The sequence below is a fragment of the Manis javanica genome, chromosome 7 (assembly GCF_040802235.1).
Source record: "Manis javanica isolate MJ-LG chromosome 7, MJ_LKY, whole genome shotgun sequence".
Classification (NCBI taxonomy): domain Eukaryota; kingdom Metazoa; phylum Chordata; class Mammalia; order Pholidota; family Manidae; genus Manis; species Manis javanica.
Genome location: NC_133162.1, coordinates 107,364,277 through 107,384,255, shown reverse-complemented (window position 1 = coordinate 107,384,255; position 19,979 = coordinate 107,364,277). Strand labels below are relative to the sequence as shown.

At 36.5% G+C, this 19,979-nt stretch overlaps 1 protein-coding gene across 1 annotated transcript in view; it reads right to left on the bottom strand.

Annotated features, from left to right (window-relative positions):
* Window positions 1–19,979, bottom strand: part of THSD7B (thrombospondin type 1 domain containing 7B) — a 905,223-nt gene that overhangs the window by 74,363 nt on the left and 810,881 nt on the right. The window contains exon 17 of the mRNA XM_037020802.2: window positions 14,805–14,955. Coding sequence (XP_036876697.2) covers window positions 14,805–14,955 — 151 coding nt within the window. The remainder of the gene's footprint in view (window positions 1–14,804; window positions 14,956–19,979) is intronic.

The following is a 19,979-nucleotide window of genomic DNA, read 5'->3' as shown; positions in this document are numbered from 1 at the left end:
AGACAAACAACAACAAATGTTGGTGAGGTTGTGGAGAAAGGGGAACCCTCCTACACTGTTGGTGGGAATGTAAATTAGTTCATTCATTGTGGGAAGCAATATGGAGGTTCCTCAAAAAGCTCAAAATAGAAATACCATTTGACCCAGGAATGCCACTGCTAGGAGTTTACCCTAAGAATACAGCAGCCCAGTTTGAAAAAGACAGATGCACCCCTATGTTTATTGCAGCACTATTTACAATAGCCAAGAAGTGGAAGCAACCTAAGTGTCCATCAGTAGATGAATGGATAAAGAAGATGTGGTACATATACACAGTGGAATATTATTCAGCCATAAGAAGAAAACAAATCCTACCATTTGCAACAACATGATGGAGCTAGAGGGTATTATGCTCAGTGAAATAAGCCAGGCAGAGAAAGACAAGTACCAAATGATTTCACTCATATGTGGGTTATAAGAACAAAGAAAAAAACTGAAGCAACACAACAGTGGCAGAATCACAGAACTGAGAATGGACTAACAGTTACCAAAGGAAAAGGGACTGGGGAGGATGGGTGGGAAGGGAGGGATAAGGAGGGGGAAAAAGAAAGGGGTTTACAGTTAGCATGTATAATGTGTGGGGAGGCACGGGGAGGGCTGTGCAACACAGAGAAGACTAGTAGTGATTCTATAGCATCTTACCATGCTGCTGGACAGTGATTGAAGTGGGGTTTGACGGGGGGGACTTGGTGAAAGGGGGAGCCTAGTAAATATAATGTTCCTCATGTAATTGTAGATTAATGATACCAAAGAAAAAAAAAGAATGATAAAAAAAGCAAAAACAGGTAAAGTTGTGATGAAACAAAGATCAATTTAAATTTATTGAAGTAAATATTTATGAAGTTTATTGTGTGAAATAGCATGGTATCAAGCTAAAAAAGCAAAACACGATATACAGGCAAGGAGAATTTGACAGAAATACAATTAATAGTATATTCTAGTTGACTGCTGTTGGTCTACAACTTTTCAAGTTGGTTGACAAATATGGACACAAAATACTGAAAAATATAATAAAAAGAGCAAATATTACTTTATATAGGCATGTATCTTTATATATACATATCCTAAGAAAGGCAACAACTAATTTTTTTGAATTTTAGTGGAATATTCATAATGAGAATAAACCTGTCTCCTAAGTAAAACTCAAAAAATTTTTAAAGCAAATAGAAATAAATAAAAAAGATAAATGATTAGGAAATTCTTTGAAGTTTAAAACTTAAATATACTTTGTAAAACAACTATTTAGGACACAAGTATATTTGTATCTTAATGGTCACTTAAGACAACAGTGGAAAATGATAATTTTAAGGTCAGAGCCAATCCCTTAACATTCCATTTGGTTTCACTGCATCCCAAAAATCTATTATAGACACACTCAATTGTATCCTTGATATTAATATCCTTGAATATTGTCATCACTGCAAGGACAGTAGATACATTATGAGGTTTTTATTCTGATTGGAAAAATATGGACCTTAAAACCCAAAGAAAAGTACAACCAAAAATAACAAATTAGAAAATAAAAAGAACTGATCATGAAATGAAACTTTGAAATTAAAATCACTGAAATAGAAATTGATAAATTTCTGACAAATCTAACCAAAATAAATGAGGAGAAAAAAATAATAAACAAAATAAAATGAAGAAGGTACAATAAGAGATACAGAAAGTTACGTCCCCAAAGGGAATTTTTAAATGTATCCAAAAAGTACATTCCCACAAATAACTCAAGGAATATATAAATCCTGAATGGACTGATAAGCTTGGGAAATTGAGGATGTGACTAAAGGTCCCCTATCAAAAGGTTATGTCCAAACAGTTTGGCAGGTAAGTTCTTTCAGTCGTGAGGTATCACAAACTTTTTCAGATCAGCAAACTGTTTGAAAGCATAGAGAAAAGAATATGCAAAATTTATTTTATAGCACTAAGATAACTTTGACTTCAAAAACTCACAATAGTAATACAGGAAAAATAAATTATACTCAATCTCAATTATGCAAATATGATGCAAAAAGAATTAAGATGTTCAATTATATATTATAGATACTAATATATATATTCAAAATACAGTTCTATATTTTAAAAACATGATTGGATTGTTTTTCCTGGAAAAAGCAAAGATGGTTCATATAAAGAACTTACAAAATATCATGAGTTCAGTGATTTATATGTACACACACATACACACATAAGGTGACTGCAATACATGCCAAGTATTCAAGAAAATCTAAAGTCTATGATTGCTAAAATATCATAGCTGTATAGAAATAAGTATCTTCTGATCACAGTCAGATATGCTAGCAAAGTTAGTCATGGTTCCTGCCATGCCCAGATTCCCATTCCAGCTGACCTCACCCTGCCCACAGTTTTACCTTGGGAAATAATCATCAAGCCGATTCTGCATATGGGACCAGGCTCCATGTACAGCTGGCTAAGAATCCTTTTCCCAATATTAGCGATAGTTCATAACTAAGTCCATGGTCTAGCTCTTCTCAGGACTTGCACAGTATTGTGAGTACTATTTAGGGAAAAGGAATAGTAGAAGCACAGCCCAGACATGCAAAGTAGAGCATAGGTACTGTTAGCAGACAAAGGTCAGGATGACTGTGGAAGAGAGATATGGACTCAAGAGACAATTTAACTTCAATTTTTTATAACTTAAAAGTTACTAGTTGCAGTTTGGTACTCTCAGTCTTGGTCATTAGACTTGCTTTTTGATTCTTGAAGCCAAAACATAAAACAAAATAAATTATTTATTTCAATCTAATAGAATAATTATAGAATATTTAATGTTATAAAACTCAGGAATATGAAAAGGATGTCCAATAACCAGTGGTATATAATTAATCATAGGTGATGTTAGCTCTGCCCAAGTAAATAAGGTTTTACAAGAAAAATAAATTATGCTCATATCAGAATAATGACACATTCATTATTTGAGATGGTATAATTAAATCTCTTTAAACACAAGAAGAAAAGACCCAAAACATGCAAAAGCAAGTATAAAAGTCTACTAAAATGAGTACAAACATGAGAAAAATAAAAGAAAACCCAGTACTTGCCTCTGTGCCAGCAATATTTTAAATAGTGCCATTTAAAATAGTAATGCCCAAATATAAACATCATAACATGCCTATCTAACGGACACAAAATCTCAGACATACATAAAAGGAAGGTTGAATTTGTTTAAAAAATTGTTAAGATTTTACAAAGCTAGGTGTTGAATACTAAAATTTTATTTACATGATTCTCCGTAGTTTTCTGTATGCTTAAAATGTTTCATTAGTGAAAAGAGAGAGAGCTTGATCAAGATTGGAGAGTAGGAAGATCCTGAGCTCACCTCCTCCCGTGGACACATCGAAGTTGCAATCACCTATAAAGCAACCCTCTCTGAGACTGACCTGAACACTAGCTGAACAGAAGTTCTACAACAAAAGATATGGAGAAAAAGCCACATTGAGAAGGGCTAGGCACCACTTAGCCCACCCACCAGTGTGCTTACAACAGTTATGGCCCAGCCACACAGGAGGGTGCTCGCAACCCACAAAGGGGACACTTGTGGAGCATCTGATTATGGTGACCGGGGTAATGCTCTTCTGGGCCCCAGAGGACACCTTCTCTATATGACCACTCCTTCAAGACCAGGGGGGAGTGACTGATTTACCTTCTACACAGAAACAAAGACAGGAAGTCAGACAAAATGAGGAAGCAGAGAAATATCTTCCAAGAGAAATGATGAGACAAAACCTCAGAAAAAAGGAAACAAAATGGAGATAAGTAATCTGCCTGAAAAAGAGTCACAAAAAGTAATGGTCATAAAGCTGCTCACTGAACTTCGGAGATGAATGGATGAACACAGTGAACTTCAACAAACAGATAGAAAATATAAAAAGAACCAATCAGAGCTGATGAATATAATAATCGAAATGAAAAATACACTATAGATAATCAATAAGTTATATGTGTAATTACACATAAGGGAACACTCATAAGATTATCAGCTGTGTTTTCAGCAGAAACATGGCAAGCCAGAGGGAGTGGCAGGATATACTCAAAGGGATGAAAAAAATAAAAACAGTAATCCAAAAAATCCCAACAGATATGAAAGCACCTGATGGCTTCACAGAAGAATTCTATGAAACATTTAAAGAAGAGTTAATACCTGTCCTGCTCAAACTATTAAAAAAAGTTGAAGAGAAAGGAATACTTCCACATTCACTTTTCAAGGCCAGCATTACATTGATACTAAAACCAGACAAAGACAATCCAAAAAAAAAAAGTTATAGGCCAATAATGCTAATGAACATAGATGCAAAATTATGAGTGAACCAAATTCAAAAATATGTTAAAAGGAGCAGCAGACTCACAGACTCCAAGATGGGACTAGCAGTTACTAAAGGGGAGGGGTGTGAGAGGGTGGATGGGGAGGGAGGGAGAAGGGGATTGTGGGAAATCATGATTGATGCACATGGTGTGTGTGGGGTCACAGGGAAGATAGTGTAACACAGAGAAGACAAGTAGGGACTCTATGGCATCTAACTACACTGATGGACAGTGTCTACAATGGGGTATGGGGGGACAAAATAATAAGGGTGAAGGTAGTAACCACATTGTTTTTCTTGTGAAACCTTCATTAGAGTGTATATCAATGATACGTTACATAAACAAACAAACAAACATATAAATAAATAAATAAAACATTAAAAGGGACATATAATCAATTAGAATTTATTCCAGGGATGCAAGGATAGATCAATATCCACAAATCAATCATGATGCATATATTAACAAAATGAAAGATGAAAATCATATGATCATCTTAATAGATGCAGAAAAGCGTTTGACAATCTTCAACGTCTATTTATGATAGAAGAGAAATTTCAACACAGTGAGTGTAGAGGGAGCGTATCTCAACATAACAAAGGCCACATACGCAAACCCACATATGAAAACCCACAACTGACAGCATACTCAATGGTTAAAGCTAAAAGCTTTTCCTTTAAGATCAGAAACAAAATAAGTATGCCTACTCTTGCCATTTTTATTCCAGAGTACTGGAAATCCTAGCCCAAAAAGAAACGAAAGGCATCAATTGGTAGAGAAGAAGTAAAACTGGCACATTTGCAAATGACATGCTACTATGTATATAAAACCCTAATGATTCCACCAAAAAACTATTAGAATAAATGAATTTTTTAATTTGTAGGATGCAAAATTAACATATAGAAATTAGTTGCATTTTTATATACCAATAAAGAATTATAAGAAAATGAAATTAAGAAACAATCCCACTTGCAATTGCATCCGAAATAATAAAATACCCAGGTATAAATTTAACCAAGGAGGTGAAAGACCAGAAGACACTGATGAAAGGAACTGAAGATAACATAAGTAAATGGAAAGAAATTTCATGCTCAATGACTGGAAGAATTAATATTATTAAAATGTGCATACCACTCAAAGCAGTCCACAGATTCAGTGTGATCCCAATCACAACTCCAACAGCATTTTTCACATATCTGTAAGAATCCTAAAATTTTTATGGAACCAACAAAGATCCTGATTGGATAAAGCAATCTTGAGATAAAACAAATGTGGAGGTATCACACTCCCAGATTTCAAAATATAAAGCTATAGTAATCAAAGGATTACGACAATGGCACAAAAACCCAGACATTATCAAATGGCTTAAGAGATTGAAGGGTTCTCTCTATGCTGGTTGGATGAAATGAAACCATCTCCTACACCTGCATGAGCTTTGGATGTGGATACCTTGCAGGTCTCCAGAAGTCAATCTTTGCCTGATCTCAGGGAGTTCATTCTATGAATGTACAAATTAGTATTTAGCCAAGAACTGAGACCCCTCTCTAGGTATCTAGATTTCCTTGTTCACTTAGTTATACTTGGGTCAGCATTTTGCCCTTCAAATTCCAGCTTTCTCTACCTCTCAGATCTCTGATCTCTGGTTCATCACTATGCTCTTATTGGAATCTCATTCCTTACCACCATCTGGAAAGGATCTACATCCGGAAAGCCAATAATTATAAGGCTCATTTCACTTGGTTTTCTTCCCTCGGGATCATGGTTCTATGCTACTTGTTCTCCAATGTCTGAAAAGTCTTGTTTTGTATACTTTACCCTTTTCAGTGGTTTACAAAGGAATGCATAAATCCCATCCAATCCAAGTAAATCTAATGATATTCTATCATTGCTAGAGTGAGTTACTTGTCCTCTCCAATTTTCTTTGAACCAACCTAACAATCATGTTGATTTAATCTTCATAAGTTAATTCATTTTTGACACTTTGTATGAGAGGCATGTTTTTAATTTTTTGAAATTACATGCCTACAAGTTATAAAATGTATTTTGGTTATGTTTTGCTATCGTTATGGTTAGTCATTACCTCTTAGAAAAATACACAAAAGTATTTATGGATGAAATTATATCAAGTGTGGGATATACTTTAAAGTCACCTATAGGAGAGGAGATAAGAAATAAAATTATTGTATGTCCCTAATTGTTGAAGCTGAGTGATCAACTTACTGGGTTCATTATACTATTTTTTTTTTCTGAGAATTTCTATTGTAAAACAGAGAAATATAGACTGGCAGGGAGATTGTGAGAGAGATGGAGAGGGATATAGAGACAGGAAAAGATACTGCAAGCAATGGAACACTTATTTTGTACTCCACATTGGTGACAGTCAGACTCAAACAAATCACACTGCATAAGAAATAATGATAGCATACTAAAAAAAATAAAAATGGAACAGCCCAAAGACTGCTTTTATGAGACTGTCCTTTGCTGCTATACTGCATGAAATAAGGCATCCTTTTTCTGAAGGGTCTAACATGGTTCTGGAAATAAGAATGGTTCTAAGTGATATTAAACCTCACTGCACACTGGAGTAAAACACTCCACAAGCCCCTCAGAAATGAATTATTGGCTTCTGACATTAGCCAATATCAGTTTATGAGAATCAACCAGAATTTTCAGGCAGAATATAGAAAATTATGCTCATTCTTCTCATCTGGTTTTCAGTTCTGAGTCCAAGAAGAGCATGAGGCTGCTTGAGGGTTGTAATCATTGGACGTGACCTCCAGAGACAAACGCATGTTGCCTCTGCATGTTATGGACTGTGAGGAGAGGCTGATAAAGTGCTTGGAGCCGAGTACTAGCAGAAATCACTGGGGGAAATCGTTTCCCTGGAAACATCACTTTGAGAAGTAGTTCTAGGGTTGCAATGCTGAGTCACCAGTAATAAAATGCCACCGTTGACAGTCTTTACCAAAGCTAACGCTGGCCCACCAGGAAATGAAGGTGTTTTTTCTCAACCTCAACTGTTTAATTTTGGACCAATTAGAAAACTGGTCTACATTTCTTTATCTCTTTTAAAGCAGGTTCTTTGCCTGGAAGAGTACTGGTAGTGTCTATCTGCCAGGATATTGCTGCACTGGCTCTCACTACTGTATGTACAAGACCATCCAAATGGAGTTGGTATTGCTAAGAGAGCTATTTAAAATAGAGCCAGGAGACCATTAAAGAACTAGGGCTTACACATTCCCACCTAAAAGAAAAGATGAACTTTAAAATATAGGATACTGCCAAACCACAGCATCCTGAAGCGCCAGCTACACCTCTGTCATTTCAAAATAAATGAACTTTTTTTCTCATACTTAGAAACAGACTTTTTGTGTAGTGACAGCCCTTAGCAACCAATCGTATACTGTTAAGAACAGCTTTAACTTGTCAGCACCAATAATAATTTTTGAAGAACAGTTTATGTGACTTTAGTGGAAATACCCTCTTTGTAATTATAGGTCCTCCTCTTTCCCCCTATTTGAGAACACATTTTTGATTCCTGCTCAAATCTATGTCTTTGGAATGGAATTAAAGTTCTCAGACCCCAAAAACAAGCTTTTGGTGCACCTTTCAATCTTGTTAACTTTTTGTTGGACGTATATCCTGCATACATAAAGAATTGGAGGAAAATTTAGAAATAAGGTGTAATTTGGAAGCACAATATTAAGACTATGACAAAATCCAGATATGACTACTTTCAAGTCCTATATACTTTCTTTGCAGTTTTCCTCAGAGGTTGTCCTGGTAATAATGCAAAGATTTGAGTCACTGTTGGATCATAAGGTTGCATTTGGGACCACTGTTACCAGAGTCTCCAGTTCCCAGTGTAAGGGGATGCCTGGCTACAGCCTCCTTGGATGAATGCATTGGAGTGCTAGCCAGCTTCCAATGCATTCATCTGCAAGTGAGTCAATTAAAGTTCAAGTAGCTTTGACAAACTTAAGTCACCTTTCTGGAGAGTATTTCCAAGGGCTTGCTTCTGCAAGTATACATCAGTTTGTAAACTCATCTCTGAAATCCTCTTTGCTTTCTCCTATCAGTATTATTGGAAATTCTTTTGACAAGCCTCCAAGGAGAGTCATAAATGGAAAATCATTATTATTCAATGGAAAATTTCTGTAGGGATTGGTAGCATAAGAGAACCATATATTCTTTCAGGTATGTCAGGGGCTGGACAGTTTCTGAATTCCGAAACTTTTAAAGCTTTTTTGAAGTATGTATGAGTCTATGAACACTCAGCATAATTTTGGGAGTATGAAAGGTAAGGATAAAAGTTGGAAAAAATTTGATAAAAGAAATATTGGATAATATGCAAAGAACTATTAAATATATACATATATGTAGTTGTACCTATGTGTAGGTACATATACACATGTATTTATACCCACATATACATACCTTTAAAGTGTGAACACTACTGCAAAGGTTTTTATATATATAATTCCATAAGCTTCCTTTCACATTAAGGCATTCAAGAGAAATGAACATATTTGAGTAAAAAAATAAAAAAAATTGTGTGTGTTTGTGTGTATGTGTAGTGGAAACAAGAAAAAATAAGTACATGAGTGAACAACATGATTTTGAAATTCCATTTGGAATTGTGTGTGTTTTGCTTGATCCATTTATAGTTTCTGGTTCCTCCCAATATACTTAAAATGGTCCCAATACAATTTTTGATGGCTTTGTCTTGATCTTTGGTATGGTCTGTTATTGGCAGTTACCGTAAGGTCAGCGGCCCATTCAATCAAAGTTATCTTCTGATGCCTTACTTTTGGGATTGCCATTAAATTAAGCATGAGTCATTTTTTACGAAAAGAGGGACATTTTATTTCTGGGAAATCAAGTAACAACCCATTTTGTGTGTGGGGGGAGGCATATTTTCTATATGGCTCAGAAAATGTACAGAAACCTGTCTTTTGTTTCCTGATAACACTGTGGGCACTGTTAGGGGGAGGTTTGATTTGCTGCTTCTTTTACCTTTTCCTTTAAACAAACCTGCATCAAGTAATACTCTGTGCAATTCACTTTGTGCATAATCTCTAACCTTTAACTGATCAGCATAAACAGATGTCATTACCCTTATTTTCCTGATAAGGAACCTGCAAATCAGAAGTGTAAGTAACTTGGCCACAATCACACAGTCAGCAAGTGCTCCCAAGTACTGAATCACATCCCCTTTTGTGAATCTTCTTTTTCCCCTCCTTGGCCACCATTCAACTGAGGTAGATTATTCAATTTAGAGAAGACTTCTTTCACAGATCCAACAAACAAAAGAAACCAGAAAAGGAGACCACAGATTTTACAGGCTACATATTCTGAAAGACAGAAAGTACAGTTTTATTTCTTTGGTTGTGGCTAAGGTTATATATGGATTACCTGAGCTTAAATAGTTACTGCACCTCTCATTAGCTCTTTTAAAGTATCAGGTTACTAACCTCTCTGAGACTCAGTTTACTTATCTATATATAGGGGGGAATAACTATTTCATAGGAGCATTATGCAGATGATGCGGGATAATAAGTACAAAGTGCTAGGCATGCTGTCTGACTCATGGAAAGCATCTGTAAATATAAGCTAAGTTTCTACATAATGCTGAGTATTTATTCAATGTTCAACAAATTATTGTAATTAAAGTGAGATTGAGAAAGAATATGACTTAGATGTCATGGCCAAGAGCCTTGTGACTTAGACTTGTACTTCTGCTTAAAGAGTTAAGTTCCTGAAAAAGCAAAAGCAGCTGCACCTGGAATCCTGTTAGAAATGCAAATTCACGGGCCCCACCCCAGGCATTCTGAATCCTGAGAATCTCCAGTGGGGCAGAGGAGCTGTGTGTTAACACACTTTCTAGATGATCCTGATGCGGGCTAGTGCAAAAATCATTGACCCAGAGGCTAGGAAGTATACTTCTAATCAGTTTATATAGCGCTACTGATACAGGGACCATGGGCTTAGACAGAGTAGGGTGAGGGTCTCTGGAAAAAGCAAGGCAAGATATTTACAGTCAGAGCAATGTAACTACATGCAAGGAAACCCCCTATCAAAACTCTGTGTTAAACATTAAGCTCAGAGTCATTCTTTAGTGAGTTAATATTCCCCAGATAAAAAAGAGTAGCACATGTTTTTATTATGCTAATCATTTGTAATCATGTGTAAGATTCACTTTAGCATGCTAAAAGGCCCAGGCATATGTGCTGTCTTTCCTCCTTCAGATCTGATGAGGTGATTTTGCAAGCTGGGCAACTAATTTAGCATGCAGACCCAGATGTAAACAACATAGTAAAAGGCTGGAAGGATTCCACCTTAAAGATAAGATTGCATTTTAACAAGTAAGATTCTTAACTTACTCTTTAGCAAACAGACAATACCTCAGCCCACATTGAGAGCTGGGCAGGCAGTCTTTTGATATGCTTCCACACCAAGACGCTGGTATCCCAGAGAGAAATCAAGGCAGGAAATTTCTTCTGTTAAGTTAATTTTTAATATTCAGGGACCATTTAACAAGTCCACACCTCTCAGCTTTTTTTCACATTCCCAAATATCCTCAACTGCCTATAAAACCCCTGGACAACGCACCACAACTGGCTCTCTTGCCCCCTCTTGGCTCACACCAGGAGCTCTGTCTGTCCTCTCTCTCTCTCTCTCTCTCTCAATAAAAGTCTCCCTGGCTCTCCTACCTTGACTGTTTCCTATGTTCATTCTTCCACTCTGCAAACAACTCCAGTGAACACTGTGAATTAATTAATAAATACTGCTACTCAGCAATTGAATCCTTTGCTATGCCTTTGCTACACCTGCACAGTATATGTGTTTATACAGATACTGAGGACTCTGAGTTCCTTGGTGGCAGTGATGGCCTGTCCTAAATGTTTGGCCTTAGACTGCAGGACACACACGGGAATGTAAGACATAGTTTTAACTGATGAAAAGTTAACTTTTCATTAACTGGCAAATCTAGTTATTTCATCATGCATAAAAATATATCAAGTTCATCGCATATTCTATATAGTTTCTATAGTTAAGTCCAAATATAAATTTCAGAGTACTTTGTAGATATATGAGAAACTTATTTTTGTCACAGAAATAACCTGAGTTTGATTCTTTTTATCTTATTAAATTTTTGTCTTTTGTTTATGTGTTTTGCTCTGAAGAGCTGGAGGAGGAGGAGGGGTTAGAAGAGGAGGCAGAAGAGGAGAAAGAACAAAAAAATAGTGAGTAGATTCTGTTAACATACTTCTTGCTGCTGATGACCAAAGGAAAATTTGGTAAAATAATGGCCAGTCTTTAGCATCCATGAATTAGCACATGGTTTAGAGAACAATCACACAGTAATTTTTTTTTTTTTCAGAAAATGCACACTGAAGTGCTAATTAAATTCAGGCACAAGATCCAACTTGCTATCTTTGCTATAGTCTTGATCACAATCATTGTCAAATACTGCCTGAGCACCTATGATGTTGGGGCATTATACAGAAATGTTACAATTTATTAAAATTATGTAACATATCTAGAGATAGGGAAAATGATCAAGGGTGAGCCCTGATTACCCTTTTCTCCCCATTCTAAAATCTTTATTTACACTTGGGAACAGCAAGACATCTGGGAAAGAGTAAGGCTATGGTGATGGACAGACCTGCGTGACATGGATGAGTGTCTATTGTCATAGCACAGTGCTGGTTACATAAGATGTGCTCCATGGAAGTTAATTCTTGTAGTCATAGCTGCTGTTATTATGTAACTTAGAAGGTACGCAAGCTATAGAAGTAATGACTCTCTCACTTCATGTTAACCAGTAACTGTCTATGTCATCTTCCAGACACATGAAAGGAGAGTTAAATATTTTCCCTATCTCCAGTTTCTAAACACGCCAAAAAACTGTGATGATGTTTGGAAAAGCAAACTATAAAGAAAATTACCTCTTAGAAACCCAACAAAACAAACACAGGATGCCAGGTAGTCAAACCTTTCATAAAATGCTCCTATACCAGACATTTTAGTTCAGTAGCCAAACACCTTGACTTAAGAAGGAAACACTTTTATTGCAAAGTGATTACAGCTTAATGGAGTTTTCTGTAAGCTAATTAGAGAAAACGAAGTGAGGGTGATCATGACCGCTACATTTAATTAAACTTCAAGTTGCTAATTCTTCTGCAAGTTGATTAATAAAGTCTGTATGCGACCATGCTTTCTAAAGTATGAACATATGTACTCAGTCCTGGGATAATCACACTGACAGCTAAAATAATCTACTTTGGTCCTCAAAATAAATGTTGCATCTTAAAGAAAGAGAAGTGTAGAGTCTAAATCTTCCTTAATTCATCCAAGGTAACTGAGCCAGGGATGTAAAAGCAAAAGCTCTGGCTGCTTCAGACAGAATAAGGTTCATTCCCAGCTTCATCCCTTATTCAGTGTTGGGCTTTGTACTAGCTACTTAGCCTTTCTGAGAATTCGTTTCTTCATCAGTACAATGGGACTAAAAATGGAATTTGGTAAAATAATGGCCAGTGTTTAGCATCTAGGAATTAGCACATGGTTGGGAATATTGAGCACATAGCTGGCACTATTCAGCCTACTGTATTTAGCAGTATTGGTGCAAGGACTAAAGGGAATAAATTTTACATGTGCCTTGCATACAATAAGTGTTCAATAAATGCTAACTTTAATTATACCCAAGTTACACACAAAATAAATTACTTAATAGGGCAGTTATTCCATTCCTATGAATTAGCCTTTATTGATCTCTTCACCTTAATATTGTGCTATCTCACCCTAAAAGAACAACTCAACAAATAAAATAAAATAACAAGATCTCTTTCAGGAACAGAATTACAGAAATGCCAAAGATAAGGTTGCAATAATTAATATGTAATCAATAATTAAAAACTGTAAATATAGAATATTAATGGATTTCAAAAATATTTTCTGCTTCCATACAAAGTGTTTGGCTGGAGGAAAGAAAAACAAGGACATGCAAACAGAACAGAGAGATGCCATAGGGGGAGAACAGACCAGACCCTAAGGTCCATGCCTTATATGGAAAGGGGACAGCTCTTCCTGAATTCCATCCTTCTGATGTGCCAGCTAAGACCCGGATGTCAGCTTCCTCCCTCTTGGAAGGAAAAAAGTTTCTAGTTGTCTATTATGTCACCTTTAGCCAATCATACCTCTCCACGCCCCCTAGGATAGCTTGCCCACTCCTCCCCCTCCTAATCCCTTATAAGTGCCCCACCTCCCTGACCAGGTGTGACTTCCCTGGCCTGTAATACCCAGACCGCAGAACATCACCCAGGACTAGCATTATAATAAACTACCTGGCCCTTACAATCTTCCCACAAATGGTATCACTGAATTCAAAGTATCCTAATTTTTCCCTTCCTAATGTGTGGAACCATTTAGTATATTCCCTATCCTCATTTTCTTTTTTAACTCTTTAAGCAGAAGTACAAGTCTAAAACACCAGAATTTATCTTCTGAGACTATTAAGTTGAACCATCCTATTTGAAGAACACTTGTTTTGCCATATTACTGTTGTTTGCATTATTTTATTAAAAAAGAAAAAATATGAAGGCAAATGCTTAGGCTGTAAAAAAGGTTTTTTTGTTTGTTTGTTTTGGTCAGCTTTGGAAGAACATGACAAAAGAATACCTCATCTTTGGGAAAACACCAGGAAGAAAAAACAGCTCATTGCTAACAAGCTAAACTATACAGTAGAGTTGAGCTACTAAGATATGATTGATTCCATCAGGATAAAATGGAACATAACCAAGAAATTGTAATGAGAATCATTTTGGTACTAAAGAAGACCCCTTTAACAATGGTTGTGCATTAGAACCCTACTGAGATCATTCAAGACTCATTTTCCTTGTTTCTGTTCCCACTATAAAGGCCTGAGGGAAGCACTGGCATCTTAAATGGCTCACTCTCACTTGCTGAATTTTTTTTTTTCCTTTCTTTTGCTTCTCTTTCTTTGCTCTCTTAGACAAATTTACTCTCCCATGTTACAAGACTTCTTTGGAGAGTGTGGGTAAAATTCTAACATTTCCAGAATATCTCACCTGGCTTTGGTGCATTTGCATATCCTCAGGGGTGGATAGAAATTCATCTCCATGTCAATGGGTAGTTACCTGAGCAACCAAGGGTGTGTCTGAACCTGAGAGGTTAAGGGGAGGGGTTGGCTGGCTGACTTGCTTGCTTCTTCTGGAGCAGAGGAGAGAGATGGTGCTGGACTGCAGTTTGTAAGCAATAAAAGGGTTTTAAACTTTATTTCTCCCTTTGACTGATTCTGGCTTTTAGAGGTATTTTGCCCCAGAATTTCCTCTCCCTGGACTTACAGAGAGCAACTGAAATATAAAGCCCAAGATCAAAGGCAGGATGGGAGGATTAGGGGATTGATGAAGAAAAATTACCTGTGGGCATTTGCTCCAAGGCCCCCACTCAGACATGACACATTCACTGGGACACAGAAGGAAGCAGGATTGGGTTTCTGGGGGAACTTCATCCTGGTTGCAGAGGCTGTTATTCACTGCTCCACCTTCCCTATCAGCTGCATTGACACATCTGTAAGGAATGAACACAAGACAGCTTGATGACTTAAAATAGCCCAGAGTAAATTTCAAATAGTTACCATGTATCATAGTTACTTACTCTTCAAAGATAGTTTTACATAAATTAAGACCAGCAGAGAAGCTGGGGAAAAATAATTCCTTCTTCAACCAGTTGGCTTTTATTGAGTGATGACTCAGGGAAGAACCTTAATTCAGCAGGAGCGAAAAATGGGAAGGCCAGAGACAACTGTCATCCTTGAAGAACTCTCCATCTAAAGAGACTTACAATATTTTTACTCAGGTCCAGCACAGAGTGAATTTTCTTTTTGTTGCAACAAATCTTGAAGGCTCTCCCCAGAATGAATCCATCACTTTGCAATAGCTTGAGCCTCCAGTTTTCATGACTCTCTTAGACCTTTCCTAGACCTCCATCTCGTGTCATCTAAACTTCCCTAATCTTTGTCCACACATTTCAGGTCATGACAAAGCAATGTGAAGAATAATTAAATATGTTTTTCTTTCAGGCGTTTTCTGTATTTCAGTACAGAGTTCTGGTATCGTAAACCAAAGGGCAGTGAGCACACATTGTCATGCAGCAATTCATCACATGGTACAGATGCTTGGCCTAGTCTGGGTCAGGCTCTAAGATAAGCACTGGTGAAGACAAGATAAATAATAATGCTATTGACTCAGTAAAATTGAAAGTAAAAAGTCACAGAATGTATGTATGTAACCACCAGAATGTCTCAAATAAAAAACAAAATATCAAGGGTTGGCAAGAATGTGGAATAATTGTAACTCTCCTCATTCGGCTGGTTAGAACATAAACTCTTTGGAAAACTAGCTAGCAGTATCTACTTATGCTAACATCTACTGTAACATGTAGTCCAGCAATTCCACATCTATTAACATACACAAAAGAAAATGTGTACCATAAAAAAACCCTGAAAATATTCATAAGAGCACTATTCATAATCAGCCAAATTAGAAACAGTCCAAATATTCAACAACAGTACAATAGATAGATACGTTGCGGCAAATCATTTGACTTAAATGCTATAAGTGGGAATGAATGAAGTATTATTAGATGAAAGAACATAGGTATAGCTCACAAATATAATGTTGAACAAAATAATCTAGACACAAAAGAATATAAAATGTATGATTCCATTCATACAAAGTTAAGAAATAGGTAATACTCATTTATGGTGTCAGAAGTCATAACAGTGGTTCCCTGTGGGGAAACAGTTAGTTACTGATAGGGGCTTGCGTAGTCCTGGTAATATTTTGTTTTTTTTGGTCTCTGGACTGGTTACACAGGTGCATTCACATTGCGCAAGTTCATCAAGCTATAGCCCTATCATGTGGGCATTTCTCTGTGTTTATATTCTGTAGAAGTTTATTTTTAAATTATTTTCACAACGATGTTTAATAAAGACTTGCTTTGTGCAAGCCTGTTTGCTGGTGTTGGGATACAAAGTTATTTTTTATTAATAATGATTTACTTGGTAAATATTTCTGAGGGTTTACTATGCACAGGACCTTGCCTGGCTGCTGGGCTACAGAACTTAAGAGAAGGCAGACAAGATCCCTATTGCTATAAATATTTTTTTCTAGTGATAATGATCAAAGTGAAGGTGAAAATGACAATGATGACATAAATGGTGCCATAATATACAGATGATTCATTCTAGATCCAGGATGCACCCAAAGCCTTCCAGCACACCCCTCCTAAAATGCTTTCTCCTTGGTGGTGGCATTGTGTCTGAAATGACCAGATTAGCAATTACCAGATCAGAGATATGTGCTGGAGGGCTTTTAGTGCGTCCCTAATCTAAAATGAATCATCCTATACATTAAGAATTTCTTTTATACATACAAAACAAATTTAATGTTCAAATTTAGGAAAATTACAAAGTAGTCTAACACTTGGTATACAATAAAATAAACTTTATGAGGTGCTAAGAAGTGAAAAACTATATGTTATATAAAGGATGATAAGAGAATTGTAGAAAACTCATGTAAGTAATACCTTCTAATATAGGGAGGCCTGGCGTAGAGTCATCTACAGACTTTAATTTCTCCTGTGGTAACAGTCAATAGTGAAAAGACCATTAAATAGCTTAAATGTCTTTCTCTGGACAAGTTAAAAAGCTGGAAATTGCTTTCCTTCTTGCTTACACACTCTCAGATGATGCCCTTTTATTATTTTTACTCAGAAAGAAGAAAGACAACTTCTGGTCAACGGTGTCCAGTTGAGCATACACATTAGTCTTTGTCCACCCCCAACATGCCACAAAAACACTAGCAAAGGAATTTGTTTAAAAGGGGGGGAAGGGCATTACCCTATGGGGACAAAGAACAAGAAATAGGACAAAGGCCCACAAATGGAAAATAGACGGACTAGTCCTAACTGACTTAGCACATCAAGAACACTGAATACTAAGACTTCAAGAGAAAATAAAGAAGGTAATTCCATTTACACCACAGCACACATAGAAAAATCAGGATTCTTGGCGCCAAATACATCTGTAAATGTGGTTGAGGTGAGGCTGAAAAACTGGGGGATTCGTTAAAAGTATGTTTAAAAACTCCCTAGGTCCTCAGATCCCCTCCTCCAATCCATATAGCTGGTGATGACCCCTCCTCTACCCTTGCAGATTACTGAAGGTTTCTTATCTGGAGAGGGTAACTAAAAGGGTCTTTGGGTTAGAGAACACATAACCTGCTTAAAGACGGGAATATCATAAAAGTTAACATACTAAAAAGAATTACCACAAATTTAGTGGCTTAAACAATGCAAATTTGATACCTTACAATTCAGTAGTATAGAAATTCAAGATGGACCTCCCTAGGCTAACATCAGCACTGTGGCAGTGCTGCATTTCTTTCTGGAGGCTCTAGAAAAGAATCCATTCCTCCTTTTCCAGGTTTTAGAGGCCACCCATATTCCTTGTGCAATGGCCCCTATCTCTACCTTGAAAGCCAAGAGGTTTGCATCTCTCTATGGTTTGCTTCTGTGGCCACATTTTCCTCTTTTTCACCCATCTCCCCTTCCACTTTTAAGAATCCTTGTGAATAAATTGGTCCCACTGAGACAACCCAAGGAAGTCTTCCCATCTCAAGATCCTTATCTTAATTGCATCTGAAAAGTCCCTTTTGCAACATAAGGCAACATATTCAGATTTCAGGGATTAGACTGTTGTCAGCTTTGGGCACCACCAGCCTATCTACCACATCATCAGCTTTCTTATCTTGGGTTCCCCAAATACTGGCTTCTAGGATTACCTTTTTTGTGCATGATTTAAGAAGAGACTTTTCTGGGGCTTCTAACAAGCCCAAGAGTAGAGACTTAAAAAGATGGAAATTGAAGGTGTTCCCAAATGAAAATGTCTTTGCAGTTTACATATCCTTTGTCATCAATTTCTCTGCCACATCTTCCTTCAGTCATCACCTCATTTCTACCCAAAATCATTTCAAAACTGCTTTAAGGCATATTTTCTAGTTGCATATCTTTCCCTCATCATCCTCCATTATTACCTCTTGAACTCACTTTAATCACGTTTATATTACCATTCCAGAGAAACCTCTTATCAAGATCAACAGACTCCCCATTGCCAAACTCAACAGTTTTCATCTCAGTAAACTTCTTAGAACCATTTGAAACAATTGATTACTGTATCTTTGTTGAAAACTCTCCTCTTCCCTTTTTGTGGTTTTCCTCCCCATTCCACTGGCCATTTCTCAATCTCATTTGTAGGATCTTTGTTTTTGTAGGATCTACAAATATTGGAGTTTCCCAGGGCTCAATTTCTTATGTCTTTTCTTTTTAATATATACCAAATTTATAAGCTGCTCATGTCCAAATTTATACCCTCATCTCTCTCTAAAATCCATTCTATGACTCCTCAAATAGAAGGAAATTGTCTCAAATTTAATGTGTTCAAAAGATAGCTTTTAATTTTCTCTCTCAAATCTGCTTCAATTATTCCTCCTCTCAACAAATGGCACCATCATTTCTATGATTGCTCAGGCCCTAAAACCTAGCCATCATTGATGTTTCCCTGTCTTCCACATTCTACAATGACTTCATAAGCAAATCCTGTGGTCTGTACATTATAATTATAGCCCAATTTGACCTTTTCACCACCTTTGCTATTATTAAACCCAATCTAACCACCATCCTCTCACTTGGGATTCTAGAACATTCTTCAGACTTTAATCACTGCTTCTACATATAGAAGCCAAATGACCTTCTAAATACTGCAGCCAGCAAGGTCCTTTCAAATGTAAAGAAAGCTTTCATTCTCTTTGTCTCAAAGCTTCCAGAACTTGATGTTATGGTTAGAAAAATATCCTTCTACATTGTTTTAGAAGTTCTGAACTGGCCATAAAGGTAATATTATTATAAATCCTATCATAATTATCTGAGAAACATTCTTCTCCCTGGAATTCTCTTTCTACAGATCTTTACATTCATTCAAATCTCTCACTTTAGTTAGGACTCTGCCCAAATATTTTGCTGACTAGTCTCTCCAAAGTAGTATCCTTCAATCTAATCAAATTTTATTTTTCTTCTTGGTATTTCATAGCAATGACATTCCATCATATATTAATTTATGTGTTTATATTTTTCTCTGATGCTATATTCTACATTCTTTGAGGACAAACTTTTTGGTTCACTTTTTTTAATCCCCAGTGCATAGAACAATGACTGATACATAGAAGGCAAATATTTGTAAACATGTTTTGAATTAAAGTGATTGCAGTCAAGAATGAGCTTAGATGTCCTCCAGTATGGAATTTTCAAGAAAGAGAACAGATAAGCTGTTTCATTTATTACAATAGGATTTTAGCAAGGTCAATAGTGATTTGGAATGCAAGATACCTGGAAAATGTGCTCTGCATACTTAAATGTGATCATACACATAAAACATGCAACACAGTATGTATTAGTTTGTGAAAGATGCCATAATGGAATATCATAGACTTTGTGGCTTTAATAGAAATTAATTTTCTTGCAGTCCTAGAGACTCC